Source organism: Hoplias malabaricus, chromosome 4 (genome assembly GCF_029633855.1).
Source record: "Hoplias malabaricus isolate fHopMal1 chromosome 4, fHopMal1.hap1, whole genome shotgun sequence".
NCBI lineage: Eukaryota > Metazoa > Chordata > Actinopteri > Characiformes > Erythrinidae > Hoplias > Hoplias malabaricus.
The window spans coordinates 59,716,840-59,736,408 of NC_089803.1; the positions used below are offsets into that span (position 1 = coordinate 59,716,840).

The 19,569-nt window shown below is 42.1% G+C and overlaps 1 protein-coding gene across 3 annotated transcripts in view; it reads right to left on the minus strand.

Annotated features, from left to right (window-relative positions):
- The window catches only part of tbc1d22a (TBC1 domain family, member 22a), a 163,355-nt gene that overhangs the window by 94,984 nt on the left and 48,802 nt on the right, over window positions 1-19,569 (minus strand). For all 3 annotated transcript variants that reach the window (XM_066669788.1, XM_066669789.1, XM_066669786.1), the window contains one exon: window positions 17,363-17,477. In XM_066669788.1, coding sequence (XP_066525885.1) covers window positions 17,363-17,477 — 115 coding nt within the window. The remainder of the gene's footprint in view (window positions 1-17,362; window positions 17,478-19,569) is intronic.

A 19,569-nucleotide genomic window follows, 5' to 3' on the forward strand; every position in this document is an offset into this window, starting at 1 on the left:
AAAAAAACTGCTTATGGCAAAAGTTTTGATGTTTCCGTCAGGGTCACTTGCTCTGGATCACAAACGTACTTCTGTAAAAAAAGGAAATCCACTGATTCCTCTACATTTGAGTAGAATTACTTTTGAAATAAAATAAATAAACGGTTACAGATAATAAATGACTGTATGAATTAATAAATCAGAGTGGATTCAAGGTGAAGTTACCAAGCCAGAACTGTTAATAACAACTAGAATATACTAGACTGACCAGTATTAGGGCTGACTGAGTTAGGGGAAATATGTAATTGTGATTTATATAAATCTGATTTATATAGTGATTGTGATTTAATGAAATGGGATCAAGGCCAGGTCTTTTAATTATATATAATCAAGTAAACCAAGAAGGCTGCTATAATTTTGATGGCTGAATGGCAGATATATGTCGATACTGGTCAGTGCATCTAAACATCATTCAGACTTAAGAATCAGAGCCAGAATTGTCTGAACTGTTGGAGTGAAAACAATGGCGGATTGTTGTGAAGTGACATTATCCAATTATCACAATGTTTGCAGTGTAAATTAAAAATAAGTAAAATAATGTATTTACATTAAAAACATGAGCTTATCACCACACAACAATACACCATTTTACACACGACCATATTCACATTAACAGTATCCATCTCTCTATACGTTGCTTCCAATAACTGAGCCACAGTGTGTGTAAATTAATTATACCAGTCTAGTTCAGGCAAGATACTGGCAGCTCTTAAATACGATGTTCGATCTCTGGTCAGTTTGCAGGCTGGAAAAAGGTCAGGTGTTGGTACACAGACCTAGCTTATTAAATGTGGGAAAATATTAAAGGTCTTGGTCTAAAACGGCTCAAGGCCTTTTCTCTGTGCATCGCTGGCTGAGCCACAAGAAACTGAAAATCTGGAGGCGTTTGGACAGAGGACCTCAGAAAAGTAAACATCATGAAAAGTGGGTGATATTGACATATTTTTGCTGTAACATACTACTTAAGGTGGAACTGACTCCAAATATAGGAGACAGCTAGCTGAAAGTAAATACAGACTGAAAATGCGAGTTTCTGTGGTAATTCATCATCCAACGTGTGTCTTTGGACTGTGGGAGGAAACCAGAGCACCCGGAGGAAACCCACGTGGACACAGGGAGAACACACCAAACTTCTCAAAGATAGTCACCAGGAGCGGGACTTGAACCCACAACCTCCAGGTCCCTGGAGCTGTGTGTGTGTGACACTCCCTGCTGCGCCACCGTGCCGCCCTGGGGTAATTCAATTAGTGAATTAAAAACTTTCAGACAAGTTAAAGATCAATTAAAGTCCATTTCTTACTCAAACAAACTGTTAAAGCTTAAAAGACGCAGAGCTTCTGAGTGAACAGAACAGATTTTTTTTTCCAATTATCTAAAACTTTAATTTGTCTTACCTGAAGCACCTTCTTGGATGTTTTCAACTTTTTATTATTATTATTATTTATTTATTTATTTATTTTAATTCAAGAAAAATGCAAAATTAAAAAAGAGCAGGAAGCAGAACGAAGACAGGTCGTCCATACGGGCAAACTGTAGCATTCTGCAGACCCGGGCAGATCCCTCCATCTGGAGCCAGGCTCCTCACTGACTCCCACCATTGCTTCCTGTTGGCCTGCAGCCGCTTCCTGTGTGCGGGGTCTAACAGACAAGCTCCCCCTGGCAGGCCGGCACAGCCAGCTGTGAGGTCCTGGCACTGGTTCTGACGTCCCACACCACACGGCCCTGCCGTGCCATATGCCCTCTGTTTGCCAGACCATGGGGAGGAGAAGGAGAGGAACCAGGCAGACTCGGACTTGGCCTCACACCGCCATCCCACGTGCTCCAAAGGGGCCCCTCTCCTCCACCCCAGCCCACCCACATGGTCCCAATCACAGAAACATGACCAGCAGCCTTCGATCTGGAAAAGTCACATGAGCTTGCGCTGAGCGCCGGCTAATGAGTAGCGAGCAGATTCCGCAGAGGTGTAATTGAAAGCGCGGATAATTAATATGGGAGTCGACTTGGCAAACTTGTCGTCCTAACACGGCAGAATAATGAGAGCTGGGAGCGTAATTACGATGTAAGAGTGGCATTGCGTGAAACGGAAGGTACGGATCCATCTGTGATTTATGGAGATCATCATCTGGAGGTAATGAATAAAACGCCTGCGGCGAGGGAGGAACGGAGTGCTCCCGCTCTCCAAGAGTCAGGTACTCCCACTGTTCAACGGTGCCGAGAGGGACGCAAGCCAGGCCAACACAAAGTCCAGAAAACAATGCTTAACAAAAGAGAACAGGACCAGGGCCAGTTAACTGGAGCCAAATAAGGATGAGTGATATGACAAATTACAACAATACAACACATGAAGTTGTTTCCAAGATACAAAACCCCTATCACCATGTTTAGCTTATGTTAAGGTTTGAAAACAAGCTGAAACCAGAACCTCCACCAAGAGACCAGCAGAAAGGTTATAACATACACAATATATGTTGGGGGGGGTGTCTCGGAGCTATTCTTATCTATAAAAGTGGGCACTGCCAAAAACGACTGTGAATCACTGCTACAACCTAAGACCTTATATACAATTATTTTTATGTAAAGATCTACATGAATATAACAAATTCATTAAAATTTTGGGCACAAGTTACTCTTTTGAAGAGTTGAATGTCGGAGCACTAATGGAATGGAAGCATTATACAACTCCTGATGCACTTCCATCAGCAACAAAAAGTTAAATAACTCATCTTTGCTATACATGGAACTGACATGAAGATAAAATGTGACTGCTGATTGCCATATAAGCCTAGTGCCCAATGGTGTACTTGCGGTCTGGCACTTCACAACTGCACATGCATGCGAAGACAGCAAGGCATTCGGGGGCTCATTTTATTTTATTTTATTTTATTTTTAATGATCAAACAGGGGTTCAGAGGGGTACCAGGGGCCAGAAGATAAGGGCAAGGACCACTCACAATGTACATTAAATATATGGAAGGCTTGCGTACAAACATGACGGAGAGAACGTTATTAAGATAGGAATATTAATGCATTTGTTTATTAAATGAACTTTTCACTGAGATGCATTATGAGTGTAATCTGAAATCAGCCCCTGTAGATTCTCTAACGGCTCATTTAAAAACTCAAGTACAAGCAGGGACCCATGGAGACTGCAAATCATACAAGTCTGCCCCCACAGTTTTCGGTTTGACTTTACTGGTTCTGTCATACTTTCATACGTTTTTAGCTCGTTACGTTCCTGGGTGTTTGTGGTTGGCAGGCTGTTCAGAATTATGTTTAATATTCCCAACCTTTTCAACATTGGGGCTCTTCTTCAAGCATCATTTTAGAATTTATTTAATTTAAGAGTAAAACCACATTTTCACACTTTTTAAAAACATCTTTTTATGGATTCATTACGATATTATTGGTGGCAGGTAGTGTCGCAGTCACACAGCTCCAGGGACCTGGAGGTTGTGGGTTCGATTCCTGCTCCGGGTGACTGTCTGTGAGGAGTTTGGTGTGTTCTCCCCATGTCCGCGTGGGTTTCCTCCAGGTGCTCCGGTTTCCTCCCACAGTCCAAAAGCACACGTTGGTAGGTGGATTGGCGACTCAAAAAGTGTCCATAGGTGTGAGTGTGAATGTGTGTGTGTTGCCCTGTGAAGGACTGGCGCCCCCTCCAGGGTGTATTCACGCCTTGCGCCCAATGATTCCAGGTAGGCTCTGGACCCACCGCGCCCCTGAACTGGATAAGCAGTTACAGATAATGGATGGATAGGATATTATTTCAGAGTTATTAACATGTCTACATAAAAATTTATAAAATGTGAAATTCAACAGCTACTTAGCATACAATCGATTAGGTTGATTGTTTGGGAAGGTTTGCTGAGGTTAGACTTACAGCTCGTACTGTTATTTATTCTTACTGAGGTTTTATTCCCATATGTTCTAATAATTGCTTGTGATTTGGCATGTGTGCACACAGCTTACACAGAAGCCACTTAAATAGGGCTTTGGCTTTCGAGAAGTGTGATTAGTAATGCTTAATTGAGAAAGGCACCTGCATTTAATTGGTTCTTTAAAAGCCTTCAAATCCCAAAGTTAAAGTTTCCACAGCTAGTTTAGTCCAGACATTCGCTTAAATCCAGAAAATCACATCAATCCAGCAGCTCTCTTTACAACACATTCTAAAAGGACTAATGCAAACTAGTGGCTACAGGATAAAGCCCACATCAGAAGATGCACCAGCAGTGAACGTCAAGCCAAACATGACGTGTTAAATCTGAGCAAGGAAAAATATATATAGTCACTCTGGTGATTTCTTTTCCTGGAAGGGTTTTCTTTTTTGTTTCTTGGTTTGTTTCTTAGGGTTTTATTCCCCCCATCCCCTTTCACCTGTGGATAACTCTACTCGCTCCTAGTTCAGCCTTGGCTACGCGAGCAGAGCAGCTCCGAGGACAGCCGAGCTAATGGGCAGAGAGCAAAAGAGAAAGTTTCCCAGAGTGTGAAATATGAGCCTACATCAGTCCATTAAGGAATTAATTTGCAGTTCTCAGCAGTTTGAGGGAAATCATTAGACTTACAGTAATGGGAAGCTCATGAGACATTAAGGGCATGGTCAGACAATTAAACTGCACTTGGAGCCCTTGTACACATGTGATATTTAGCACAGTAACAAACATTCCACTTCACAAACAGTTAGATAATCTCGCTAATGAAAACGTCTAACTCTGACGGTAGGAAAAAAACGCTGCTAGGTCAAGCGTGACACATTTCACTGGTGGAATTGAGCAAAGAGCGATTCCTCAAAGCAGGGATCTGTGCGGAATTTCAATTTATGGCTTTTTATAGCTGAGTAATTAAACTAGATCCAAAAATATTCAATATTCTGCGATTACTCAGAGGAAACGAATGACTTAGTGACAGGACAATTTCTCTGAATCATTCTCCACTCGACTGCATTTTACATTCAAAGACAAGAAAATGTATGCGTAATTCCAGAAAGCAGATTTATCACAGGGTCATTGCAAAGACTTCAAACCATAATGCACATTCAGACGGGCTAATCACGGTCATCAATAGGTTGTCGGCAGGCGCCTCATCAAAGACGCAGAATAAAGATAGAGACGATTGGAGAGGAAGTGTAATCCACGGTCTTACTTTCGGGATGTTCTTTTGACTTAGTGGCGGTTATTTAATGAGTCATTCTCCCTGATGGGCTGACGTGGGCTAAAATACACTGTCAGGTTTTGAAGCATTGTTAAAAGCCCTGGCAGCTCGCGGCGAGCCGAGCAGTACCGAGGCAAGCCTCTTCTAATCGTGCCTTAAAGCTCGTGGTGTCTCTGACTCCCTAAGCAGGGCAGGCAGAGTGTGAGAGAGTGGCTCTGCTCGATGGGGAACTTGAGCAAAGAAGAGTGGAAAAATACACAGCACAAAATGTCAGAGGACCTGCCGAGGCAATCACTTAACAAGTCGTTAGAGCAAATCAGGAGCGTTAATCAGAGCCGCATTAAAATCAGCGCTTGCCTCGCTTCTCCGAAAAGAGGAATCTGAACAAAACCGATACTCATTAAAGACCGACTAGTGTGTCGCACACCACTGACCACTCAGATCTCCAGCGGGAGCCCACGGTTCTTAGTCAGTGCACGCGACGCTCTGAAAAGCCCCGCTGATTAAGGATGGGTAATTTAGTCATTTTAACTATTTTAATATCCACATTTTTAAATGAACAGTATTGGGATATTACTCTGAGAAAAGATCATATAACTATTAAAGCTGTCAAATATAGAAAATAATGAATTGTGATTAATCTCATTATTTTGTGCAGTTAATTGTGATGAATCACATATGTCTTGTTCAAATTAGACCCTAAAGAGAGTTTTTCTTCCCATTTAAGAAGCAATGAATTTTGTTACAGCCGTGTAAGAGGCCAAATTAGGCTTCAATGAAATGTATTAATTTCATTTAGTTATCCACTAATGTTATTTTCATCAACCAGAAAATGATGAAACAGTGTATATTACAGTGTCATAGTGTGATAACTTTTCTCATAACTGTTTGTTCAAACACCTACTGGAGTTGTTTTACAGAGGACGGGGACTGGAGCTTTCCACTTTGCTGTTGTTATCTCCCAGATGCAAATATCCATTGTCTGCTGCTTACGCTAAAGAAAGAGCTTCAATCACAGATCTCATCACACAACTTACACTTCAAAAATGAAGTAACATTCATTCATTATCTGTAAGCATTTATCCAGTTCAGGGTTGCGGTGGGTCCAGAGCCTACCTGGAATCATTGGGCGCAAGATGGGAATACACCCTGGAGGGGGCGCCAGTCCTTCACAGGGAAAACACAGACACACACACATTCACTCACACTGACAATTTTGAGTCGCCAAGCCACCTACAAAATTGTGTTTTTGGACTGTGGGAGGAAACCGGAGCACACGGAGGAAACCCACGCGGACATGGGGAGAACACACCAACTCCTCACAGACAGTCACCTGGAGTGGGAATTGATCCCACAACCTCCAGGCCCCTGGAGCTGTGTTACTGCGACACTACCTGCTGCACCACCGTGCCGCCCAAATGAAGTAACAGATTTCCGTTAGTAGGATTTAAAACATGATTCAAATTTTGGATCTCCTAAATGTACAGAGGTTTAACCTCAGGTTGAGAGATCAACACACAGGCTTCAGAGTTGTAGTTTTGCAGTTGAAGCACTGGTGGAGACAGGAAGTATTTAGAGACTACAGCGTACGAGGGGCTTGAGCAAGAAAGATGAATTGGGCTAATGTGTCCTTATCTGTGCAAAAGCCACATGCTGACTGCCACACTACTGCTGCTTCCTCACACAGGACAGGAAAGATGGAGGCAGTCATATGTGGGGAAGGCCCTCTGGTGAGCGGAGAGAGGAAGACATCGCTCCAGATCTCAGCAGGGTTCCTCCCTCCTTCGCTCTCCCCACAACAGCGAGCAGTTAAAGCCACATGTTTGATCATGCAGACGTAGCTCCATATTCATGGGCAAGTTCTCAAAATGTTTACATTAGGGACGTTTACGGCATCTGTCAGTGGCGTTGTGCGTCAGGCTGTGTACCGCAGCTCTCTCCCCCGTGCTGCTCAAAAATCTCAACAGCCCCTGTGTGTGTTCAGCGCTGAGAACTTTTACTGAAGCTCTAGTGATGTGCTCTGTGCTTAGGACTAGTCACGGCAGATCATTTAAAGTGAAGGCTGATGCAATACAGTGTTTGGGTTTTTTATGTATCTTCCACAGCTCTGAAAAAAGTAATTTGGTCGTTAATAATTTCAATTGAAAACAAAAGAAACCTGTCGCAGGTCTCAAAACTACATAGATGGACCGATACATGGTCAAATGACCGACTGAGACGAAAAGGAGAGTACACATTGCGCCAATTTTAAAGTCCTTACACTGGTTACCTGGTAGTTCTTGTATTGATTTTAAAGTTCTCTTATTAGTTTATTAAGTCACTACATGGCCTTGCACCAGACTACCTCTCAGAAAGGCTCTTGGCTTATGAACCAGGAAGGATCCTCAGTTCTTCCACAAGGTAAAACAAAACCTCTGGTGATGCTGCTTTTAGCCATTACGCTCCAAGCTGCTTGTCTTCCAGTAGACGTAAGAGAAGCCCAGAATATTGACATTTTTAAAGGTAGATTAAAAACCTACTTGTTAAGTCTGGCTTTTATGTAGTGTTTTATAAATATTCCCTATTCTTATCTGTGATGATTTCATCATTTTACCTTCTTATTTTAATTATTACTATTATTGTTATTTCATCTTTGTCAATTGCCTGTCAAGCACCTTTAATATATCAATTTAATTAGTTTGAAAGGTGCTATATAAATAAAGACTGATTGATTGAAATACTGTGTTTGAAAATACATTTCTGTCAAATAATACCTAGCTGCTAAGTAGAGTCTTGTTAGTTATATCTGTGGCTGTGGAGGGTGACTGCACAAAAGAGAATTTGAAAGGGAAATGTTCAATCCTGGATATATGTCTATACTTAGATCACATTAACAGTCTTAGTACACACTGTGTAAATCACCCTGTCCTCAACCAGCTTCACCGGCTTCCAGTTATAGAAATCATCCATTATACACACACACGTATATATGAAAACTTCTGAAACTTTTAACAATGAATATTTAAATGTAAAATATAAAATCAACGTAAGATCCACACAGTTATATTTATATTAGTAGTTTATATAGATTTAAAAGGTAATCACCACAATAAACTTAAAAGAGTACTGCATCCTGAAATGCTTTTTGAAGAGAGAAGAATGTGGTGTGGTTTGCATCACAAACTGGTGAGAGGAAACTTTTCTACTTTATTATTATATCTCAGTGTGGTTTTGTATAATGAGACACAGAAGTTTTAATAGAGGAATATTAATGCTACAGCGCAGGGCATGGCTCAAAATGATGAAACAGCAGCTCTGTCTGTGTGTGTGTCTCTGCGTATGTGTGAGAGAGAGAGAGAGAGAGAGAGAGAGAGAAGAAGGGTAAGAGTGAGAGTTGGTTTAATACACATTTCAGCATAAATAAAATGTATCTACCTTCTAACAGATGTGATGCTGTTTACATCGCAAGATCTGCTTATCCAGACAGGAAATGGAAATGGTTCCTCACCGCACCACACCACTCACGTATTTCATTACTGGATGAAGTTAAAATCATAGCAGAGTACATAACACAGTACAAAACCTCCAATCAACATGATCTCAGGCCATATTTGGATGTACACACAGTCAGTTAGTGTCCTCAAAGAAGGGCCTACACCATGAACATTGTTTATATTCAACACTATATTAGTGACATCATCAAACCCTAGTAATTTTACATATCATCGCTATCCAGTTTAAAACATGTGTCTCCATTTTTGGCAATTTTTGTAGTTTACAGGTGGGAATCAAACCCCTGTCTGCTGTGTAGAAACCAATGGTACACACATTATGACCTTTTTCTAGTCGCTAGTTTCTTCTATCAATTCTTCAGCACAACGAGTCCCTGCCTACAAAAATTCAATATGTGCCAAGGATGGGAATCTGGTGTGCAACATGCTCTCTGAAAAGCTCATTCAGCACTGAGGGATTGATATTTCGGTCAATAATTGCTAAAGACCATCATAGTATTTGTTTCTCCTTTTCACTTAGACAGAACTGTGGCAGAAGGGTTTTTTTCTCCATGTAGGGATAAGGGCCATTAATTACACGAGAGCAGAGGGACGTGAAGGAGACATGCACTTGGCTAGCAGGTCTCAGAGCTCAGCCTGTGCCTCCATTAACTTCCATTACCTCTCTGCACTGCTGGAACTCCTGGGCCCTAACGCCTGAGAGCACTTCTCCACGCCTGGCAAAGCAGAGCGCCTCAACCCACATTGCCTCCAAACTCGTCCAGCCCAGAGTGTAGCCTTGTAGAAACAAAGAGTTCAGAGTGTACAGAATATTCCTCACGGAAGAGGCCTGAAAAGACAATGCCCATGGCCTCAAATTTACAGCATTTCTGATGACTGTTGACGACCAAAAGAAAAATGGCATCATGGAGCTGGAGTCCAAGGAGAAGGGAGGCGATGGTCTGGGATGGAGCCAGGATGGAGCAGCAGCAGGCATGTGTCAGAAAAACCAGAGTGAATTTAGAGAAGCGCAGGAGAGTTGCCAAGGCAACACAGTAAGCTCTTACGCAAGCAGAAACGCTGAAAATAGAGGGTTAAGCCTGCGATCTGTCTACTCAACCTTGACTGACACTATAATTACTGGTCATCATAAGAGCCAGCAGCATTTGGTCATTTGTCAGGAGAAGCATTCACTCACTCCGTTCTAGCAGCACTGGCGGGACCTAAAGCAGGAGTAACGCAGGAGAGGTTCATTATCATCTGTGTGGATCGGTGCTGATGACCACTAAAGGCAGCGGCAGTGAAGCGAGTCTCTCCTCCAGAACTTTTATCCTGGGAGAATCCATACATCGAGACGAAGCAAATTACAATATAGATCTCCTCCCGTTCAATAGTGTGCCACATTAAAAAGCAGCCCTTACCATTCCATCAGACTCATCCCCTTTAATTATAAAGCCTTAATGTTGCTTAATAGGAAAATAGTTTTGGCCTGAAGAATAGAAAGAGGTTTAGGTGAAAAGAAGAATGTTAAATAACCACAAACTACTATGACCAGGTGCATGCCTGAGTCAATGCGAAGGTGGCGTTGCACATCACTGAAAGGCAGGGTTAGGGTTAAGTACAATGTTCTTAGGGCTACATCTACATAAGCCCTACTTTAAGCAACATCAAATAGGAGGTTTCTTGGTGTCATATCATGCGAGTGTAGCTGTATAGGCAATTTTATTTTCTTTTTTTGCTAGAGGGGGTGGCATCACAAATCCAAGGGGGCCTCCAGATAGTGCTTTGTCTGACACTTTATTAAGGTATGACACGTATGCCGCGGTATTTATAAATTTAGACAGTATCTCAAAATGAGGGCGGTATTATGACGTGTATGTGGTGTGTCAAATATCTGTTCTGTCTTTTTAAGAACACAACCGAAAATGTATGTACAATCAAGAGAGTCACAGGGAGGGGGCGCTGTGGGAGGTCACTGACTGAAAATATGAGTCTGAAAACGGGTGGAGAAAAACAAGCCCTATAGCCCACCGCAGTTGTGTGTTCTGTTTAGCGCTGAGTTTGGGTTAAAAGAGAGAGGAAGGAGGATTAAAAACCGACAAAAACAGTCGGAAGACCCTTCAGTCGATTTTCAGCTCACAGGTATGAGGCTTTAACATCTAATTGTGTGTGTTTTGAGCCTCAGTTCGTTGGAAATGTATCTGCCGTGGCGTGCTACACCACAAGTGCCTGTTAGCTGGTTAGCTATGCTTCCAAACAGTGTAGAAGTTTTATTTCGCTTATTTTCGGACTTTTATGTTTTACCAGCACCTGTTGCACAAATATGCTCTCTCAGAAACGAGTTATCATCGTCAACATGTGTCGGTGTGCAGTATCGGGCTGCGCTGAAGTAAATTGCACAGCGCAAACAGTCAAAAAAAAAACCTTCACTCCTTACGTTAATACCGTATACCCTAGGGTGACCAGATCTGAGATGGTGAAAAAGAGGACACGTCTCGGGGGTGGGGGGGCATGAGCTCTCGCGAGAACTTACATTTACATTCCGGCATAGCTGCTCGAGATGAGGGTGGGTACATGAGCTTTGCCTGATGTAAACAAGGACTACTGACTGGCAGACTGACCAATTAAATGTTTACAGAGAAGGTTATCGACCAATAACAGTAGCTCTACAGTCAGACCGTCCAATCCGAAGATTTTAGGCTACTTCACCACTCCCCCTTCTCACTCAAGCGAACCAATCGGAGTAGGGGAGGGCGGGACTAGTTTGTGAACGAAACGCTTCTCGAAGTTCTATGTAAGCTCTAGAAAAACAAAATCCCGGACGTTTGTGAAATTCCGCCCGGACATTTTTTTAAGTCTAAAAAAGAGGACATGTCCGGGTAAAAGAGGACGTCTGGTCACCCTACCGTATACCCCGATAATATAAAGACGGTATAAATATAGTGGATACTACTCTTTGTGTTAAACTTGGATACATTTATTTTAAAATATACCCAAGTACACTGCTTACTGAAATGAAGTCACAATAGACACGCAACACTTCTTCAAAAACCTGTCTGTTGTAATTTGACATACTGAGGTGAAATTGCAGTAAAAATGACAAAAGCAGCCTATATAAACACTCACACTTGACTGAACATGTCTTTATAAATATTACGTCGCCATGAAAAGCTTACACACGTGTCATGCAGACTTAGAAATCATGCTCTCATATGTAACAAAGACCAAGTGCAAGAGTATACATAAATAGTCCAGGTAAGGCTCCAAAGGGTGCCACACGAACAAAAGAATGAGTGAGCTATGATGGACAGCTCTGATTCGGAGAAAAGATCTGATCTAACTGTCTAGATCCAGCAGAAGTCACAGTCAGAGGCATTAATAACTTTTATTCAAACATACATCAGTAAAACCTGCCACTGAGAATACAAATCCCCTCTATAGACAGGGAAAATGAGAAGTAGTATTGGATCGCAGCAGATAAATTGAAGGATCCTCAACAGATGAAGAGCAGCTAATTTAATCTTTCAGGATTTCACTCAAAATTCCCGCGATCCATGGCATGCAGTCAGCGTCTTGACAAATCTCACCAGGATTTCTCTTTCTTTCGTTCTTTTCAGGACTATGCAATAACAGAAGGGTATTTCTGGAAAACGTCAGTCTATCAGTCTGCAGACCAACGTCCAGGAAATAATAAAAAAATAAATAATAATAATAGTAGTAGTAGTAATAATTTCCATCAAATCATTTGCTTAGTCTGGTCCTAACACATTCATATGTAGTCAGTCAACAGATTTGCTGGGACACTTACAACACATGTAAACAATAGCAAAAGCTATGCAGGAATCATAGCACAGCATGATCAACACAAATTAGCTAACTTTCAAGGGGGCGAGCCTGTTAAACACACTTTTAAAAAATAAAAGTAATAAAACGAAGCTAATAAAAAACGCACAGTGATTCAGCAATAAAGTGCTAATGTAATAATTGTATATAATACAAGCTCAATCACAATCATATAGTCAGTGCACAGACTCCTCACTGATATTATTATTCAAATATATTCTTAAAAGTACACTAATTAGCATAAGATTTCCCTGGGATATGCAAAGCCTGCCATTGTTGATAACACAAGTTAAAAGCTTGAGTTGAATTCACCATACCTTGCCAACTGCTAGATGAATAAAAATGAAGCTATTTATCCAAGCATAATGAATTTGACAAGAAGGATGAGGTTACTGAAATACACATTAGAAATGATGATAGAAAGTGTGTCAATAACAAGTTATATCTTCATCTGCAAGAACTTTCACCTCACTTTTCAGATAAAAGTGCAGTTTTTCCTAATACCTTTGCGGCTTCCACAGAGAGAGGAGCTAATGTGCCGTCGCGCATTGTTTCTTCACAGGAAAGGTAGAGGGGAAGTAAGGAACCTGTTCAATAATGCATTAGCCTAATAGCAATGAACAAACAAGAAGGCCTAACTGGCCTCAAATTACATCCTGTCATCATGCATCTTTTACAACAGGGATTAAGAGCAATCCAAGGCTCAAAAGAATCACGCAAGTGACTCGGAGATAGGAGCTCAAGCCTTCGAGTCGTTCTTTCATCCTGCTCCTCAATGACAAAGCACAAGTGTTTTCTTCGGGAGCGGAAGGCTGCCTTCAACAAGCAGCAACAACCTTCAACAAGGAGTCCCGGAAGATTCATGCCAATGCTTTGTGGAGGGAGCTAAGCGACTTCTCTAAAGCAACACTGATCCAGGCTGCATTACCGGACTCAGAGGAAGTGTTTCAGCCAAGCAAGGATTCACTGGCATCTGACACGGCTTCTAAAATAAATAAATAAAAAGAGCAGTACCAGAGAGAGAGAGGGAGAGTGTGAGTCAGCTCTCGCCTTCATATCACTCAGCTGAATTCTCCAGCTCAACTTCAACTTCTCTCTCCATCTCTCTCTGCCCACCATTGATTGAGGGTGGTAAGACATATTCTTTTCACAGCAAGAGTGTGATGTGTTGCCTGAGCTTGCTGCGTTTCCTGACTTTAATAGGACCCCCAGCAGCCTACCGTCTGGGCTGCAGCCACGCTCTGACCGAGGGGCCATCGCCAGTGCTGTCAGGGCTTATTGGACCCAGCAGATTTGGGGGTAATAAATGGCTGAGTTGAATGAAACACATCCGCTAGACGAGAAACTCTCCAGCAGTGAGACAGAAATAGCGAGTGGGAGAATGACAGACGGAAAGACAGACTGACCGACGGCCTTAGTATATCTCAATCATCTCTCTTGGTCCACACACATCTTTGAACAATGTGACCATCCACACAAAGTTGAAATAGTCCAGTATGGGGAGATACAAGTTCAAACATCTGGGAGGAAATTACAAGCAAATGTAATTTAAAAAGTTTACCATATAAAACCCACCATATTTTACATTGGAAAAGATCCTATTTTTGGGCAGCACAGTGCCGCAGCAAGTAGTGTCACTGTCACACAGCTCCAGACTCTCTGTTAGGAGTTTGGTGTGTTCTCCCCGTAACCCACGTGGAAACAGGAAGAACACACAACTCCTCACACACAATCACTCAAGCGGGCCTCGAACCCACAACCCCAGGAGGCTGGAGCTGTGTGACACAGACAGACACACATTCACTCACACATACGGACACTTTTGAGTCGCCAATCCACCTACCAATGTGTGTTTTTGGACTGTGGGAGGAAACCGGAGCATCCAGAGGAAACCCACGCGGACACAGGGAGAACACACCAACACCTCACAGACAGTCACCCGGAGCGGGATTCGAACCCACAACCTCCAGGTCCCTGGAGCTGTTAGACTGTGACACTACCTGCTACGAAACCATGCAACTTAAGCTATTCTTATTCTAAATGTACTGAATTTTTCACTACTGTATTAAAATAATCAAACATATCATTTTAACAGGGCCAAAGCTTTTAAACAATCCTCAAAAAATAACCGTTAGCGCAGAGAAGACCCTCCCATGTTGCCTTCATACACACACTGATAAACACACAAACAGGAGAAAAGAAAAGAGCACCTTTCACCCAAAATCATAATTAGATTTCTCATCCCGCTGCCTGAAAGACAGAAACCTCGCCTTGCGCAAGTGAGTTAGGAACAGAACACGATGGTGAGGGGAGAAAAAGAGCCTGAAAACAACAAACAACACATCAAAACCATCATGTAAGGTGTCACAGTGAGGCTTTTGAAGGTGCTAGCCGGCCAGAGCTCTTTCAAGGCTCATCAGCGGCATGAAGGTATGGGAGAAACAAAGCACTGCGATCCTTTGATAATGAAACAGAGCCTGCCTCAGAGCAGAGAGGAGTCAATAGCAACAGAATCATCCTGCACCCCATGCTTGAACATGCAAACAACTGGAGGCTCTGAGGTCCAGATCCTCTGACCACCCACAAACCCTGGTACACCGCTTGCATGCTGCTTCTCAACTGGGCTCGATCTCTAACTCAGCCTCCCTACATAAGCTCAGAGAGGAGAGATCAAAGAGACAGGCAGCGTGTGCCCACACAAGCACTGTGCACTATCAGTCAGTGGATTACTTCAGCAGTACAGTCACATGCTCCAGTGCCAGAATAGGATTCAGCTCATTAGCTCGCATCTAGAAACAAATGATGATATCGGGAATCAGCTGGGATTGGCAGATAAAGGAATGGCACTGGATTTCAGCAATATTTTAAACTGAGGCTTAGGCCCCTTCCACATGGATGGAGGTTTTTGCCTCCCGTCCAAACGAAAATGGCCTTTTAAGTCTTGTGTGGACAAAAGAAAAAGGATATTTTCGGAAATGCTGCCCGTCTCTGGCTGAAACTCAAATACCTGCTCACTCCCTCTATAGTGAAGTACATAAGTAATTAAACTACAATGTACAGGCAGCTATCACTAGATTTCATATTCTCACGTATGAATAAATATAAATTATGCTCTAATAGAAAAACATAATGCACTATTAAGATATAAATGTGGTAATTCCATGACTTGAGTTGTGCACTACATAGGGAATATGGAGTGATCTGGGAATAACACTGGTTTCTCTCATGTGGTGGTGTTTTGGTGCCTCTCTTTAAGACGTACTATGGCCCCCTACTGGACTGGAATGATAATGCAGCTGCTTTCATATTCATATGGATGGAATATTTTCTAAAAATGTAGAGAGTAAAATCAGTTTTTAAAAATGAACCGATCTGTGTGGAAGGGGCCATATGCTGTATTCAATGGGTGTTGGTTTTTTTTGTTGTTGTTGTTTGTTTGTTTTTTTTTCTGGAAAAATGAATTTCCAACCAGGAGGAACCACATGACCACCCTCTGAATTTAGAAGCTAGTCAGGGACCATTTTCAACACAGCATGGACTGCCCAAGTTGTGATGTAAACACTGTTTTCAACATGGCGTAACAGTCCATCAACGATTAAAATATCAAATAATAATGTAGAATTTGTTCTCGCTGTGTCCACGTGGGTTTCCTCAGGGTGCTCCAGTTTCCTCCCACAGTCCAAAAACACATGTTGGTAGGTGGATTGGTGACTCAGAAGATTGTTTATAGGTGTGAGTGTGTGTACCTAGCCACTGGAATGCATCACGTGGCAGTGTCGGTCCCAAAGCCCGAATAAAATAGGGAGGTTTGTGTCAGGAAGGGCATCCGACATAAAAACTGTTCCAGATCGTGTGCTGATCGCGGTTGGTCTGCTGTGGCGACCTCGGATGGGAGCAGATGAAGTAGTTGAAAAACGTAAAATTTGCACTTAATTCTAAGAGTTATGTTGTTTTTAAACACCTACAATGAACACGTGCTTTGCTATATTTATATTCAAAAACCCCCGTAGAAAGGCTAACATCAACATGACATATTGAGCGCATTCATGTTTTTTAGGGGTGTTTTTTAAAGTTCATTTGTTTATTTATTTGTTATTTATTTAGCTGTGCAGTGTTCATTTATAAGATAAACAGTGCTTGAGAAAATCAGGTTTTATTTTTTGCTTCAGACCTAAAAAATATGAAGACACATTTGGAGGTCTAGAAAAGTATTCCAGCAGATTATATAGAGGAAAAACAAAAAGCAAGACTAGAAGCTGTAATAAAGGTAAGGAGTAGACACACTACATAATGAATACACTATAACTATATGTAGTTGTGTGAGGATAAAATACCAGACACGGATGCTTAAAACCGATTTAACAGACTTAAATGTCTGTTTTCTCTGGAACTTAAACAGTGTGTGGTCTCTTCATTGTGCACAGCAGTAAATATGTACTAATGGTAAACACAACATGCCCAGAACTGGTAATTACTATGCCACTGATAACAGTAACAAACTGTCTTACTGTTCACCCCTAGGTGGCATTACAAAGGGAACAAAGACCAAAACAAACCACAGATGCCTAAGGTCCATTTAAAAATGCCTCTAAATCCACAAACAGGTCACATCTTATTAATCGTATTAATCCAACTGACGGCACATATTAAATATTAAGACATAAGCTGTTGCAAAATCTTATAATAATATCTTACAAGCCTGTTAGCTTCTTGCCTCTCAGTTGTTTGACAGATCACACAGAACCACAGTGTTGAGCTCTGTGAGAGACTGCACAGCAGTGATACTGTAGGGGTCTGCCAGAGCCCACTAAACTATACTGTGTGTCTTTTATGTGCCTGGGATTGTAAAAGGACTATCGACTTACCAATATACTCGAAGACATAAACAACGAAAAAGGGAGTGACAAGGTCGTTGATGCCCTGCACGTAGCCGCTGGCTGGATGCCGTATGGCCCAGATGAACAGAATCCGCTCGAAGATCTAAAACACAAAGAGAAACCAATCAAAGCATGCAGTACTGACACGACCACCAGAGTCATACACACTGTTTATAACCACAAAGAACAAAAGCATGCAGAGGCGCAGTGTTACATGCCTTAAGCATCGCAAGGTCACTCATTTGACTGCTTTTAATTAGACAGAGAGAGAATCTCCTCATTCAGCCAGCAATCAATTAGGAAAATCAATTAGGCTTTCAAGAGTAATTAGCATCACAACAGTCAATAGAGCAGACGGCGAGGTGAGAAAATGACTGGAAAGAGTGAATGTGCACATGTTGCGGGTGGAACTGTGTATCTGGACGCAGGCAAAAGGCTGGATGTGACCAGTGAAAATACGTTCACATGCCTTCTGCAGGGAATTTACATTTACACACACTCTTAATAATAAAGGTGCTACAAAAGGGTCTTTGAGTGACGGCATAGAGGAACCACTTTTGGTTCCATAAAGAACAATTTTTGTTTAAGAAATGTGTGTGTGAAGAACAACATTTGGGCTTAGGGTTCTTGACTAATTTTAACATATTATCAAAAATGGTTATTTATGGAACCAAAGGTGGTTCTTCTATGGCATTGTTCAAAGAACCTTTTGAAGCACCGTTATTTTTAAGAGTTTATGGTAAGTTCAGAACATCATTGAATCTCCTCATGAAATTTATACACAATAAAAAGACCTAGTGCTTTTAAAAAAAAACAAAATGCTGTCTTTACAGAAGGTAAAATGTAAAATTCAACCATCCATCCATTATCTGTAACTGCTTATCCAGTTCAGGGACACGATGGGTCCAGAGCCTACCTGGAATCATTGGGCGCAAGGCAGGAATACACCCGGGAGGGGGCGCCAGTCCTTCACAGGGCAACACACACTCACACCTATGGACACTTTTTGAGTCACCAATCCACCTACCAATGTGTGTTTTTGGACTGTGGGAGGAAATCGGAGCACCCGGAGGAAACACATGCGGACACAGGGAGAACACACCAACTCCTCACAGACAGTCACCCGGAGCGGGAATCGAACCCACAACCTCCAGGACCCTGGAGCTGTGTGACTGCAACACTACCTTTAATAAACTGTAAAATAAACTGTAATATTGCACTGAAATATGAACACGCATGCGGACCCCTTTTCCCTTATGAAAATTAACCAAAGTGTGACCGGGGGTGCTCCTTGACATTAGAGATTAGACATTAGTGATGAAGAAGCAGGTCTCAGAGTGGGGAGTGTAAATATCAGACTTTGTCAGCTATTTCTATTTATTAACACAACTGAGGCCTTAATTCATTAATGCCTCGCCTTCATTTTTTAAAGCCATTCTTTTGCTACTTAGTAACAAGGACTTTCATGTCACTTCTTTCCTATTGTGGCTAAGCAAACACCTCTGTGTTCATTAAAGGCTGCATCTACACTTTTTTTGTTTGTTTGTTTGTTTGTTTTTAATGTTTCACCTTGCTGTCAGCTTGCTGGAATTAAAGGGAGCTTGAAGTTGGACTTAAATCAGGTGCAGAAGCAAGACGCTTTCTCTCTCTCTCTTTGACTTCCCCCAGCGTCTGACAGACCCAAATGACGGCTGGCGCCTTTTGGGGCGTCATGTTCCTGTCAACCCACGAATAAACTCATTGCTCGCGCTGGGCCCAAAACACCATACACGCTCGCGGCTTCCTTCATGAGGCGCCGCATCCCATTCTCTACCAATCCCAGTCCATCAACAGGAACGCCACACTCACCCCCTCAGTCGTCTTTCATGTTCAAAGCTCCGTTTATCAAAGCTGGTGGAGGGAGGGATAAGGTGGAGATTGTTAATGCAAGTTGCTCCACACATCTGACGTTTCCTCCTCTATTCTCCGCCCTCTATCTTTATGTTCCTCTTCCCTTCCCTTTCTCTCTCAGGATTCTATGCTGGGGTTAGCAGTGTTCAATGTATTAGTGGCTGATTCATTACAGATGACAATTACAACCTCAATTATAACTGTATTTGGACACCTCCTCCCTACAAAGACCGTAATACACAAAGAATACTAGCCTGAAAAAATACACTACACGTTGGTTTATTCATTCATTCAATCAATCAGCC